The 14,721-nt window shown below is 46.2% G+C and overlaps 1 protein-coding gene across 1 annotated transcript; it reads right to left on the bottom strand.

Annotated features, from left to right (window-relative positions):
- Positions 1-256: 256 nt before the first annotated feature.
- On the bottom strand, positions 257-11,610 carry LOC128404098 (intelectin-1-like). The gene is made up of 8 exons (XM_053369410.1): positions 11,532-11,610; positions 8,608-8,720; positions 6,340-6,504; positions 5,402-5,649; positions 4,208-4,366; positions 2,851-2,971; positions 2,434-2,537; positions 257-606 (listed from the first exon to the last, which is right to left on the bottom strand). Exons 2-8 carry the CDS (start codon positions 8,666-8,668, stop codon positions 457-459), a joined length of 1,008 nt encoding a protein of 335 aa, XP_053225385.1. The 5' UTR covers positions 8,669-8,720; positions 11,532-11,610; the 3' UTR covers positions 257-456.
- Positions 11,611-14,721: the final 3,111 nt, after the last annotated feature.

Below are 14,721 nucleotides of genomic sequence, written 5' to 3'. Positions count from 1 at the left end.
TTAGGCAGAGTTTCTCCTGATATACCATTTTCATTTGAATGGAGAACTGCACCACAGAATTCGAGAAGGTGCCAATTTGGAAGGGCGGTTCTGCTTCACATAGTATTTCGGGAAGGGCTAATGAAACAGCTTTGCAACTCAAATGCAAGCTGATCTGAATTTCCGCCTCCTTGGCACAAATGCCTTCCCTTCCCCCCAAACACCGATATTTATTCCGTTCCCCCGCAACGTTGTAAGCAGACAGCTTGGTCAGAATGCAACCACGAAGAGACGAAACTAGAATTCGTGGGCAGTGGCGAGATGCTTTTAATGGAATGGTGCAAGAAAGACTAAGACTCGTATGAACCAGATGGTTGCATTAGCCTTGTTGACATGAGATGAGATTTAGCTGGGGGAAACGTCCTCATTCTCCAGTCCAAAGCTCTGGTGCTCAGAGAATCGGCAGCGGTCTTAGACTCAGCGGTAAAAGATCAGCATCGCAGACTCCAGCAACTGTTTTGAAGCACTCCAGCCAGTGTGGGTGCCGTAGCCTTCCCAGTCGAAGGCCGTGTAGTCGCCGCACTGCCGGCTTGATTCCGGAAAGTACCCTCCTCCACCGACACAGAACTGGAGAAAGGAAATTTGGGAGAGTCTAGCTCGGAACTGGGAGTGGCCTTCATCATATTCGACATCGCCGGCGGGACAATACAGCTCCCAAACTTATCCTGCCTCTTTTATTATTATTTACCGCATTTTTCGCTCTATAAGACGCACCAGACCACAAGACACACCTAGTTTTGGGAGGAGGAAACAAGAAAAAAAATATTATGAATCTCAGAAGCCAGAACAGCAAGAGGGATCGCTGCGCAGTGAAAGCAGCAATCCCTCTTGCTGTTCTGGCTTCTGGGATAGCTGCGCAGCCTGCATTCTCTCCATAAGACGCACACACATTTCCCCTTACTTTTTAGGAGGGAAAAAGAGAGTCTTATAGAGCAAAAAATACGGTATTTATCACACCTTTTTTTCCTGCAAGGTGGAATATGTGGTTTCCTCCCCCCCCCCATTTAATCCCCGCAATAACCCTGTGAGGTAGGTTAGTCTGAGAGGCAGCAACTACCCCCCACCCAAAATGGTCAAACCCAGTGATCTCCATGGCTGAGCAAGGATTTGAACCCCTGTCTCTCAGGTCCTAGTCCAACACTCTAACCACTATGCCACCCCGGGAGTGGATCTAAACACAGTGGGGAAACCACTATAAATAAAGTGGTACCTGGGGTTACAGATGCTTCAGGTTACAGACGCTTCAGGGTACAGACTCCGCTAACCCAGAAATAGTACCTCGGGTTAAGAACTTTGCTTCAGGATGAGAACAGAAATCGTGCTCCGGCGGCAGCAGGAGGCCCCATTAGCTAAAGTGGTGCTTCAGTTTGAGAACAGTTTCAGGTTAAGAATGGACCTCCGGAACGAATTAAGTACTTAACCCGAGGTACATTTTTTCATTTATAACATGCCCCCAAGTATAAGACGCCCCACCCCCTATTTTTGGGACTCCAAATTGAGAAAATGGGGGAAGATTGTATCCGTGTATAAGACGACCCACAATTATCAACGTAATTTTTAATTTTAAAAAACCTAGTCTTATACACGGAAAAGTACGGTAAGTCAGAAATTAAATTGTTTTAAATAAAAGGAGAAAAAATCCAAGGGGAAACCTAGGGGAAACCCCTGGGTGTCATCCCTCAGAGGGGTGACAAAATCCCCCCTGAGCAGATCGCCACCCTGGCCCCCTGGGCACTAATCGCCCCCAATGGGCGCCGATTGCTGTGCCAATAGCCCCCAATGGCCAATGATCGCAGTGCCGATCATCCCCAATGGGCGCCAATGCCCCCCCTGGACAGCTCCTCCACCCCACCCCTCCAGGTGCCTGAGCAGCTAGCTCCACCGCTAGGGACATCTCATTTTAAACCATTCCTTCTCTCTTCCGCCATCTGGTGTTGCATGTTTAAAACACATTCAGTTCCTTTTTTCTTTGCTAATGTAGCTGCTTTTGAATTCTGGTGCTGGGGGAGACTCTTGAGAGTCCCATGGACTGCAAGAAGATCAAACATCTCCATTCTTAAGGAATTCAGCCCTGAGTGCTCCCTGGAAGGACAGATCCTGAAGCTGAGGCTCCAAGACTTTGGCCACCTCATGAGAAGAGAAGACTCCCTGGAAAAGACCCTGATGTTGGGAAAGATGGAGGGCACAAGGAGAAGGGGACGACAGAGGACGAGATGGGTGGACAGTGTTCTCGAAGCTACCAGCATGAGTTTGACCAAACTGCGGGAGGCAGTGGAAGACAGGAGTGCCTGGCGTGCTCTGGTCCACGGGGTCACGAAGAGTTGGACACGACTAAACAACAACAACAACAATGTAGCTGAGTCCTGGCTCTCTTTCCACCAACTTACAACTCACCGTTTCTGTGTTACAGCCGGTGGCTTTGATCCCAGCACAGAGCGCCATGGCAGCTTTCTCGTTGTTGAAGACCCGGAACTGTATGTAGCCAGCGACAAATTCACCTGGAAAGACAGAGAGGCGGGGAGGGAGAACACAGTCTTGGTGGCTGAGAGCAATTAACAGCTTTCGCCTCCTCCGTCAATTTGTCTACTCCTCTTCGAAAGGCACGGGGACAAAGCTCACATCCGCAACACATATATAAAACAGATGATGCACATTCAACGTACCTTTAAAGCACACAGCTCCGCCCCCCAAAGAATCCTGGGGGTTCTAACTTACCCCTCCCCGAGCTACAATTCCCTTTACAAACAAAATTTCCCAGGATCCTTCAAGGAAAATCCATGTGGGTGTATCTTCAGACCGGAATGGACTTGCCTCTGGAATTTGGAGAGTAATAGAACGCCGTTTGTTGCGCATTTCCGGTGTCATAGACGACAGGGACGATGGGGCCATTATTAGCTGGGCAGCTGCCAAGCCCAAACTTGACTGGGTATTGCTGGAAAGAAGAACAAATGGGAAATAAACCAGAGAGAGAGAGAGAGAGAGAGAGAGAGAGAGAGAGAGAGACCTTGGCCTGTTCAACTTAGAAGCATACCAGCCTGAGCATCAAATTTGTTTAAAAAGAATATACAGTGGTACCTCAGGTTAAGTACTTAATTCGTTCCAGAGGTCCATTCTTAACCTGAAACTGTTCTTAACCTGAGGCACCACTTTAGCTAATGGGGCCTCCTCTGCCGCCGTGCCGCTGGAGCACAATTTCTGTTCTCATCCTGAAGCAAAGTTCTTAACCTGAAGCACTATTTCTTCTTTGAAGTGTATGAAGTGTATGTAACCTGAAGCGTATGTAACCCGAGGTACCACTGTAATTGCATCATCCTCCCTGTGTCCTTCCTTATTTACTTATTAATTTGATCACATTTAAGGACATAAGAAAAGCCTGCTGGATCAGAGCAGTGGCCCATCTAGTCCAGAATTCTATTCTCTCAGTGGTCAACCCGGTGCACCAATGGGAAACCCTCAAGGAGGGCCCGGGCACAAGAGATATTCTCCCCTCCTCCGGTTTCCAATAACTAGCATTCAGAAGCATCTACAGCCTCCAGACAGAGGTGAAGCTAGCTGCTCCAACACCCAGAGTGGCGCACATGCTGTACTCTCAAGGGTTGGGCCATGGGGGCGGGGCGAGCATCCCTTTTCCATGTTTTCCCTAACAAAGTCATAACAGAGGGCAGAGTGAAGTTGTGACGGGATGGGAACCTGGACCTCTGAGATCTACATCTGAGGTCTTCGGGTATTTAGAAATCTGCTCTCAAACACACACCACCACATCCTTTTGAGAAGTTTGGGCTAACCGAGGCACTAAATATTGACTGTCCATTCATAGAATCATAGAATCATAGAGTTGGAAGAGACCGCAAGGGCCATTGAGTCCAACCCCCTGCCAAGCAGGAAACACCATCAGAGCACTCCTGACATATGGTTGTCAAGCCTCTGCTTAAAGACCTCCAAAGAAGGAGACTCCACCACACTCCTTGGCAGCAAATTCCACTGTCGAACAGCTCTTACTGTCAGGAAGTTCTTCCTAATGTTTAGGTGGAATCTTCTTTCTTGTAGTTTGGATCCATTGCTCCGTGTCCGCTTCTCTGGAGCAGCAGAAAACAACCTTTCTCCCTCCTCTATGTGACATCCTTTTATATATTTGAACATGGCTATCATGTTCAGCCACATCAGTTACCTGATAAAGCCCGTGAAGGTTCCCTCCTTCTACAGACAAGAATCCGGTCTCTGTGTGATACCTCAAGAAGGCAGAGTCACGCCATTCCCTCATGGGGGTGTTGTTTGGGACATGCCAGATGGCCATATCCCGTGCTTGGAGGTCAGAGTAGCCTGGATTCTGTAAAATATCAGAAGAGGGTAGGAGAAAACACCTATATATTTAGTCAGGGCCTTATTCTGCAATCAGAGTGCCTCAGTGGTGGATTCATAATGGACCATCCGTACAAGACTCTGCTTTAATACAGATTTTTCGCTCTATAGGACGCACCCGACCATAAGACGCACCTAGTTTTAGAAAGGGAGAACAAGGAAAAACAATTCTCTCCCTCTCTGCGCAGCGCCCCTTCAGTGAAGCAGCAGGAGAAATGGAGCCCCTTCCATTTCTCCTCCCGCTTCGCTGAAGGGGCGCTGCACAGAGAGAGAAAGCTGTGCAGCGCCTCTCCAGCGAAGCGAAGCCAGGAGAGCAAGAGGGGTCAGTGCGCACCGACCCCTCTTGCCCTCCTGGCTTCAGGGATAGCCGCCCGAAGCCTCCGGAGTGCAGCTGAGCTCTGGAGGCTTCACGTTGCTTTCGCTGAAGCCATGGACCCTGCATTCGCTCCATAAGACACGCACACATTTCCCCTTAATTTTTGGAGGGGGAAAAGTGTGTCTTATAGAGAGAAAAATACGGTAGTTGTTCTGTGATGCTTCCACAAGGTTAACACATTGCTGCCATCTAGAGGGATGACTCCATAACGCAACCAAAGTGGAATGAAAAGTTAGGCAGGAAGTTATAGGGCAGGGGTCAGCAACCTAAAGCCCATGTGCTGGAAGCAGCCCACGGAGGTCATTTGACCTGTCCACAAGCCCCCCCCCCCAACTGAGCTAGCCAGCGTGACTAAGCTGCTTCTGGCACAACAGAACACCGTGAAGGAAACCAGAGCACATGCAAATGCTGTTTACCTTCCAGCCACAGCAGTACCTATTTATCTGCTTGCACTGTGTGCTTTCGAACTGCTAAGTTGGCAGGAGTTCGGACAGAGCAACAGGAGCTCACCCCGTCGCAGGGATTCAAACCGCCGACCTTCTGATCAGCAAGCCCAAGAGGCTCAGTGGTTAGACCACAGCGCCACCCACGTCCTCAAGAAGCTCAAGAAAGGTAACAGAGCCTCACCTTATAGTCATCACACGTTGAGCCCACAGCCGTCCCAAAGGTGTTGTTATTGGACCAGTTGCCTTCTCCACTTGGGTAATCGGCAGTGTTCCTTTGTTGACTAGACCAGCGATCTCCCAGGGTGCACTTCCCATAAATGTTGTTCTCGTGGATGCTGGCCACCAGCGTCCAGCCGCCTCCGTTGGTGGACATGTCGCAGAAGGTTTGGTAGATCTCACCATCCTCCGTGCTCAGGAAATACAACCCATCTGCCGATGAGCCAAACAGGCTATCGTTATGACCCTCTCTCAGTTGGCGGCATCGACTCTGATCACGTTTTGTAATCCTTGCCGTGTAGAGATTCCTCCCCTCCCTTCGGTAGCTCCACAGATAAGAATTTACGAGCATTTGATATATTTATGGTCCTTTTATTACAGCATCATGTCGCAAGCACAAATATACAGCTCTCTGCAAGCAGGGTAGTTGGCTACTCTAAATCCGACCTCCGACCTCCGCAACAATTAAGTTCATCCCTCCCTCTGCCTCTTTTGCTCCCTGATACGTTCGGACCTCCGAGTCCACGGTGAGGGCGGTGTCCCCCACACTCTCAAGTGGCGTCTCAGCTAGCTGCACCCTCCCTTCTGTCTCCCTTGTCATTATCTCGTAACTAGGTAGCTCCTCCCTAAGCTGTTCAGCTCCTGTCTCTCTCTGTTTCTGAACAAGTTGTGGACGGAGGGGGGGGCGACTCTTCCCCCTACAGCTCTCCATCAGAGAGAAGCTGGTCTGGCATAGAATGCAGTCCCCAGTTCTCGTTTTCAGACCATTCCCTGACACAGCAGTGAGCACAGAATCAGAGAATTGTAGAGTCAGAAGGGACCTAAAGGGGCATTTGGTCCAACCCCCTTGTGATGCCTACGAAGAGCCCCTGATCTGGCACATCTCCTTCCTGGCTTACCTACCTGGGGCTCCTTCCAGAGCCGTTTTGATTTCCTTGCAGCTCCGAGGGAGGGTCTGGAGGAGGTTTGGGACCAGGCCCTGCTGGTTCTGCAGGCAGCTGGCATCTTCCCATTTGACCATCAGCTTGAGGATGTCTCTTTTCAAGGAGGCGATGCAACCGTCCGTGTCTGCGCAGAAGGGGCTCCTTATTAGACTCAGGAGAGGAAAGGTGGAGTGCATTTATTGGGGAAAGAGGTGGGAATGTGTTTTGTGGACCTCTCGATCTACAGTCATACCTCCTGTTACGATAGCTTCAGGTTGTGCATTTTCAGGTTGCGTCCCACGGCGACCCGGAAGTAACGGAACGGGTTATTTCCGCTCGCGCATGCGCAGACATGCAAAATGATGTCACGCGCATGCGCAGAAGCGTCGAATCACGACCCATGCATGCGCAGACGCCAGTTGCTTTCTGTTCAGGTTGAGAATGGGCCTCTGGAACAGATCCCATTTGCAACCAGAGGTGCCACTGTAAAGTCTTCTGGGCGGTCTTATTTCATGCCATCACCATGATAAATTCTCATAATCCTGCCCCACATTCCCACCCAGCTGTCAAACACCGCCTCAATTTAGGATGTCTGATGAAGAGGAGGATCAGACACTGGGACTGCTATGGCTAAAGAACCGCTTTCCCCCTTAAAACCATCTGAGGATCTTCTTTGTGTCCTACCTTCAAGGGAGGTCCAGGGGTTGGCGATGAGAGAACAGGGCCTTCCCTGTAGTAGCCATGCTGTTAAGGGAATGTTTCCCCTGGCAATTTGACTGGTGCCGATTTCGTCATCATTTCAGTACCAGGCAAAATCATTTTTCTGTTTTTCTAGGCAGTTGGGTAGCACCAATGACGTTATGTGACACTGTTAAATCTCCTTTCTATTTATATTATTATTTTATTTCTTACCTTGATTGTAAATCGATTTGAGGCTTTTTTAAAATCTCCCTATATAGAGCCATACGACTGGAAAATCCCGGACTTTGCACGGCGGAAATTTCAATAAAACAATGAACAGGAGGGTGGTGATACAATGGCTACTGCAATTGACACAAGTGATAAGTTTTCTTCCAAAAGAAAATAAATGAGCACTGAGCCACTGATATATTACAAGTGAGCTCTTTGCTCAATGCATTTGCAATTGTTTAAGATAAAACCTATTTGGAAGAGAAACTACTTTGGCCATTTGTCTGGAAGTTTATTTTTGTTTACAGATAGTTGCATTGGTGATATTGTCTTGTGGCGAGGGCGGAGATCTCAGCAGCCTTTCGAAATGTCTGGGGAAACTTGAGAATTATATCGACTGACATGCCTGCAGCTAGGAAAAAAGGTTTGCTTATTTGCAACCGCTACGGCCAGGATGATTATAGCAAAAAATTGGAAGGGAGAAAAAACTCCCTCAATAAGAGAATAGCAAATAAGATTTTGTGAATATACAGAATCAACAAGACTTACAGCAGTGGTAAGAGGCCAATCAGACCAAAAACTGATAGAGGAGTGAACTTGCATGAAGGAATACATCAAAAAAACATTGTTCTGATATTAATATATCAATATGCAATGAATGAAACTTATAGGGTAAAAAATTAAGAAGAAATGGGTATAAGATGAGATAGTCGAAAATAATATTGATAACACAGCGAAAAGAAGAAAACAAGCAAAGGAAGCCACATATAGGTGGAGGGAAGTTAAAATTTATGTCTGCATGTTTAGTTTGTATGTTTGTTTTCTTTTTTTGTAATCTAAGTTGAGAGATGTATGTATCTATGTATAATAAGAGTGTTTAGTGTTTTGGTTTGTGTTTGTAAGTATTGCATTTATCAATAAAAGTTAAAAGAAAAAAAGAAACTTGGGGGAAATGTGCAAGCGGGGTTTTTTTTGCTGAAATGTTTAAGAAATTGCTACAAAACTGGGAGGGAGGTTTGCAAGAACTTTGGTCAATAAACTTTGACACTGATGGAGGCATGCTATGTCTTGCATATGTGTGAGAGAGAAAGAGAGAGAGAGAAAGAAAAAGGGAACTGGGGTGGAGAAGGAAATATGTTTTTGCCCTTTTGGAGGGCAGCTGTCTATGAGACAGTGGTCTTGAAACATAAGGTAGTGTGGCCCTTTGGTTGGTTCAGAAGCGGAGAAGGAAAGGAAACGTCAGTGTGGTTTTAGGGAGGGAAATTGAGGCAATAAAAGCTTTACAAAACATTATGTAGCTAGTTCTCCCCTCTTCCCCTATGAACATACTTAGACTTACCACACTCCAAACCTTTTGGGAAGACAATCACACAAAGCAGAATGGCCACAAGTGCCTTCATTCTTCAGAGTGCGAGAGATCAAGTTTATTTCGTGAGAATCTCTCTTCACCACCTACGAAAAAAAAGTCTCTCAGGCAGAAATCCACATGAACCTGACCTTGGAAGAGTTTGTAAGTAAACTATTTTTAACTTCCCAAATGTGTGGTCTTTTTCTATGCTGGGGGAAGAGGAGAACTTTGGAACTCACTTTAAAGGGCACATTTTAAGGGTCTAGCAGCCTTTATCTCCACATTTTGCTGAATATTTTGTGACTATAAATCTATGCTGAGGTTCTCTCACCAAAGAGTACTTGCCCCAAATGTGATTTTGGCATATATATGCATCCCAACAAGGGACGCGGGTGGCGCTGTGGGTAAAAGCCTCAGTGCCTAGGGCTTGCCGATCGAAAGGTCGGCGGTTCGAATCCCCGCGGCGGGGTGCGCTCCTGTTGTTCGGTTCCAGCACCTGCCAACCTAGCAGTTCGAAAGCACCCCCGGGTGCAAGTAGATAAATAGGGACCGCTTACTAGCGGGAAGGTAAACGGCGTTTCCGTGTGCGGCTCTGGCTTGCCACAGCAGCGATGTCACGCTGGCCACGTGACCCGGAAGTGTCTCCGGACAGCGCTGGCCCCCGGCCTCTTGAGTGAGATGGGCACACAACCCTAGAGTCTGTCAAGACTGGCCCATACGGGCAGGGGTACCTTTACCTTTACCTTATGCATCCCAACAAGCACTGCAGTGTCAACAATTCCAATTTCCTGATTCAGTCCACAATCCAAGGAAAACACACCATGTTTACACTTTCTGAAAAAATATGTGAACCGAAGTACAGCCATCCTTTTAAACTGGCACTGAATTTTGCAACGAAGTCCTTCAGCCAACAAGTGTACAGTATATACAAATAGATTGCATATACTATTGTGAAGTGTGCATAAAGATAAATACACCTGTGACTATTGCATGCAAAAAAAATACATTATATTACAGGAAACAACTTTGTAAAAATGTGTCTGTTGGACATATCCATATGAATGTTGATATTGGGAGAAATTTGCACTAAAATGCTGATAAATTTTCATGTTAAATAAGTTGGAGTTCTTGTTATCAAATACAGTGATACCTCGGGTTAAGTACTTAGTTCGTTCCAGAGGTCCGTTCTTAACCTGAAACTGTTCTTAGCCTGAAGCATCACTTTAGCTAATGGGGCCTCCTGCTGCCACTGCACCACCGGAGCACGATTTCTGTTCTTATCCTGAAGCAAAGTTCTTAACCTGAAGCACTATTTCTGGGTTAGCGGAGTCTGTAACCTGAAGCGTTTGTAACCTGAAGCGTATGTAACCTGAGGTACCACTGTATACCAGGAAAAAAGCACAGCAAAAACTCAGGCCAATGCAAGTTTCAATAGTGGATGTGGTCCCTACTCGCAAATCAATAGTCAATTGTGACAAAAACTAATCCATTCAAAAGTATGTATTCTGACAAGGATTACAGACTCAGATAGAGATTACAAACTCAAACAGAGATTTCAAACTCATAAAGATATGTATAACACAATAATTCGCTACAGAATTAGAGATAAGAGTTGATGAGTAGAAATAAGTTCATGTTAGTCCATAGTCAGATTTGACATGGAGTTTCAATCAGTGAGCAGAAGTCAGGAGTCAATTATGGATCAGAAACCAGGACAGGGCCCTGTTTCAAAGTATTCACCTTCACCAGCTAATTTTTAAAGGGTTGTGTAAGTTTGAAGACTTTCGGATAAATATATCCTGTTATTTTCTAGGTTTCTCAGGGATAACAACTGCGTGTGGGTAGATCAACATGTATCTTGAGCTTTTCGGTGTGGAAGTCGGTGTGGAAATTTGGTGAACCACACTTAGGGCTGAAAACACCAGGAACAGTTTCACTCATTTCTGCTCCTGGATGATTGGAGGTTGAACAAAAATGCTTCCAGACTTTATTTTGGAGCAGCAAGCCCCCTCCACCCGCCCACCCCTGCTCCAAAGTTCTTTGTTCCAGTTGCAAAAGCGGAACTGTCCCCAAGGCATGAGAAATGCCTGTGAAATAAATCGGAGGGAAAGAGAACAGACTAACATGGGGAGCGGTCATTTTATTACAAAGCCAGGCCAATATTATAGAGGGCAGAGAGAAGGGGAGAATTTTCAAGGCAAGCAAAATCTTGCGGTGGGTGTGGCATAGACCACCCCTTCAGCCAGACAGGATGGCTGGGCTGTTGCAACTAGTTTCCAGACCACAGAGTCTTGCGCCTCCTTCCCAAAGCCTGGCATATTACCAATGTCTGCCCCTAAAGAGAGGGCTTTCTCCAGTGACAACCCCTAATCTGCAGAATTCCCTCCCCACAGAGGTCTATTCCAAAGCTTCAAAATGTAGTTTCTGTCATGTCATTAAGACCCACCTCTTTATCCTGGCCCTTGACACCACATGTATCTGTATATACCGTATTTTTTGCTCTATAAGACTCACTTTTTCCCTCCTAAAAAGTAAGGGGAAATGTGTGTGCGTCTTATGGAGTGAATGCAGGCTGCACAGCTATCCCAGAAGCCAGAACAGCAAGAGGGGTTGCTGCTTTCATTGCGCAGCGATCCCTTTTGCTGTTCTGGCTTCTGAGATTCAGAATATTTTTTTTCTTGTTTTCCTCCTCCAAAAACTAGGTGCATCTTGTGGTCTGGTGCATCTTATAGAGCGAAAAATACGGTATTTTAGATCTCACCCTATTTTTTTGGACCGTAATTTGCATTAAACTGGTGTTGTTGTTCTTGCTGTTCTTGTTGTTTTACGCTGCCAGCACCCAACCAGGAACCTTAAGGTGAAGGGTAGGTAAGGAATCCAATTAATGATCATGAATGAATTAATTAATAGCTCACCCTTTCAGCAGCTCAGCTCGTTTGGAGTTTCTAAACTGCAGGTTTCAACGGCGGCTGTGGAAATGGAAGGAAAGGCGCTGGCGTTCTGCCGGCTGCCCTCTGCCTTAGACAAACAGACCTTAGTCGAGGATGAGGAAATCTTTGCAGGTGACCAGCAGTGACCTGGGCTTCTTGGCACACACAAGGCAGGAGGGCAGTGGATTGACTGCAGAATGGATCTTTCTTTCTTTCTTTGTATTTTTCCTCCGAGTATTCCTTCCAGGGCTTACCATCTGCAAATTCTGCTACCAATCTTTCCAACCCAGTGGTCCCCAAAGAGGATGGTACAGCCCCCTGGGGGGGAAATGAGATTACCTGTTGGTGCTGAGAGCTAAGAAGGGGGCACAGGGGCACTGGAGGTGTAAATGTCTATCAGACTATGAAAACCTCATATCAATGGGTCACGTTCATCATTTTTTGTTCAACTCATTAAACTGATTAGTTGGATTTTGAATAAACATGCAATTAATTGTTACTGTTTTGAATTTTATTGCTTTGCTTCTAGTGGGATGTGGAAGCCACTATTCTAAATAATGCTTCTTATAGCATAAAAGTAAAGGAACCCCTGACTGTTAGGTCCAGTCGTGGCCGACTCTGGGGTTGCGGCGCTCATCTCACTTTACTGGCCGAAGGAGCCAGCGTACAGCTTCCGGGTCATGTGGCCAGCTTACTAAGCCACTTCTGGCAAACCAGAGCAGCGCACAGAAACGCTGTTTACCTTCCCACCGGAGTGGTACCTATTTATCTACTTGCACTGGCGTGCTTTCGAACTGCTAGGTTGGCAGGAGCAGGGACCGAGCAATGGGAGCTCACCCTGTCACAGAGATTCGAACCACTGACCTTCTGATCAGCAAGTCCTAGGCTCTGTGGTTTAACCCACAGCGCCACCTGTGTCCCTTCTTATAGCATATTATCATTTTATGTATTAAATTTGTATACCACCTCTATACCTGTAGATCTCAGGGTGGTTCACAACATAGGGTAGGGGGCACTGGGGTTGAGTTTATGGAATCAAGGGTGCGGGGGACCAAAAAAGGTTAGGGAGCCAGTGAGCTAAGTTCTTTGTCCACACAAGAGCTCATGAAAGGAGAACTGGAGGCTGCCGGGAAACTATTTCCATTCAAATACATAGGTGCTGTGCCAGTAATAGCATGGATGGATGGATGGATTAGCAATATATCTATTGCTTACTATTGTAGTTTCTAAGCGCTGTGCAAGAGCAATATAGCATAGAGTCAGTGAACATAAACTGTGCATTTTGTGTGACCGTGACAGCATTTTGTTTATGCAGCTATTTTGTACAGAGTTTGCAGTGTTTGCAATTTAATTCAATTTCATGCCCAGATCGTCTGCCGTTCTGGCTGCCAATTTCTCACTACACGCCTCCAAGCCGTTAAATTAACTTCAGCACGCCCTCTTGTGGGTCGTTGGTTTAAAACACTTTATAGAGTGGCCCTCTGTAGAAGAGTGAAGTCCTGTACCTTTAGAATCACAGGATCATAGAACTGCGGAGTTGGAAGAGACCATGAGCATCATCTAGTCCAACACCCTGCGCTGCAGAAATCTCGGCCAGATCATCCATGGCAGGTGGCCATCCAAACCTTGGTTAAACTGTGCATGTTATTTAATGGGAGAGGGATCTGGACTTGCCTGTTTTCACCGGCCCCGTTTGTCAGAAACACAACCATAGAGAGAGAGATTACATTGCACATTTGGTGACTGGAGCGGCAATGAAAATACGCATGAACTGGTGTACTGAAAGTTAGGAGGAATGTCTGAATTGGAGATACAGGGATCCTCTCCTTTCTGACTTCATTGCTGGACACCCTGTTTTGTATGCATTTCATTTTTCCAACGGAAGAGAGACACCCCCCGCCCTCTTTAAGGCGAGTTATTTTTAGCTTCACCTGTTGCAAGCCGGGTGCTTAAAGGAGAAACAGATGAGAGGAAATGATGTATTTTTAATGCCAAACACTTGAGGATTAACGGAGGCTGTACGGAGGCAGTTCAGAAGCGAATACTGTCAGGGCTGGAGGCAGGTTTGGAGAGAGCAGAATATAGGAGTATGTCTCGTACCCAATCATTGTGACGTGACGTGGCTTGAAGGAATCAAAATCTAGAAATTCATTGCAGGCTACGTCACCACACACACACACACACACACACACACACACTGATTCTTCTTCCCCTTTTAGTTTCCAGGTCATTCCACGCCAAATCAACTGATTTTAATATTCGACCGTGCTCTCACAACTCAGATTTTCTTTTTTTAAAAAAAAAAAAAGCTATGAGATAGCTCATAGCTATGTAGATAGCTATGAGATAACCTCAAATTAATTTTTTTAGATTTTTTGGTCCAAATTTGGGTGCAGGATAATTTTTTTTGAAAATTTTGATTTTTGAGTGATTTAGGCTAATGCAATTTCTGTGTCAGTTTAGAGAAAACCTCTTGTTTCACTTATTTTTCAACTGGGCTTATTTTAGTATCAAAATAAAGCTAATTGTGGTCTCTTTGCACACCTTTCCAAAATAAGGTATAAAAATGGTATTAAGTGCCACAGAAAAGGGTCACCAACCATTCAAAGTGATTTTTTTTCATTTTATTCCCGGTAGATTTTATTCCTGGCTAATCGCCGAAGAATTGATGCTTTTGAATTATGGTGCTGGAGGAGACTCTTGAGAGTCCCATGGACTGCAAGAAGATCAAACATCTCCATTCTGAAGGAAATCAGCCCTGAGTGCTCACTGGAAGGACAGATCCTGAAGCTGAGGCTCCAAGACTTTGGCCACCTCATGAGAAGAGAAGACTCCCTGGAAAAGACCCTGATGTTGGGAAAGATGGAGGGCACAAGGAGAAGGGGACAACGGAGGATGAGATGGTGGGACAGTGTTCTCGAAGCTACCAGCATGAGTTTGACCAAACTGCGGGAGGCAGTGGAAGACAGGAGGGCCTGGCATGCTCTGGTCCAGGGGGTCACAAAGAGGCGGACACAACTAAACAACAACAGATTCGATAAGCCATAGGGCACAAACCACAACTAGCACATGTTTCATACTTTTTTGTAGAATGGGCTAACCATGTACTTGTTATGTTTTAAAAATAAGGAGGGTGTTTTTGTGTCAATAAAATAAATTGATTTTGAAGAATATT

This window comes from Podarcis raffonei, chromosome 16 (genome assembly GCF_027172205.1).
Source record: "Podarcis raffonei isolate rPodRaf1 chromosome 16, rPodRaf1.pri, whole genome shotgun sequence".
In the NCBI taxonomy this organism is placed as follows: Eukaryota; Metazoa; Chordata; class Lepidosauria; order Squamata; family Lacertidae; genus Podarcis; species Podarcis raffonei.
This window is presented reverse-complemented; position numbering and strand designations above follow the sequence as displayed.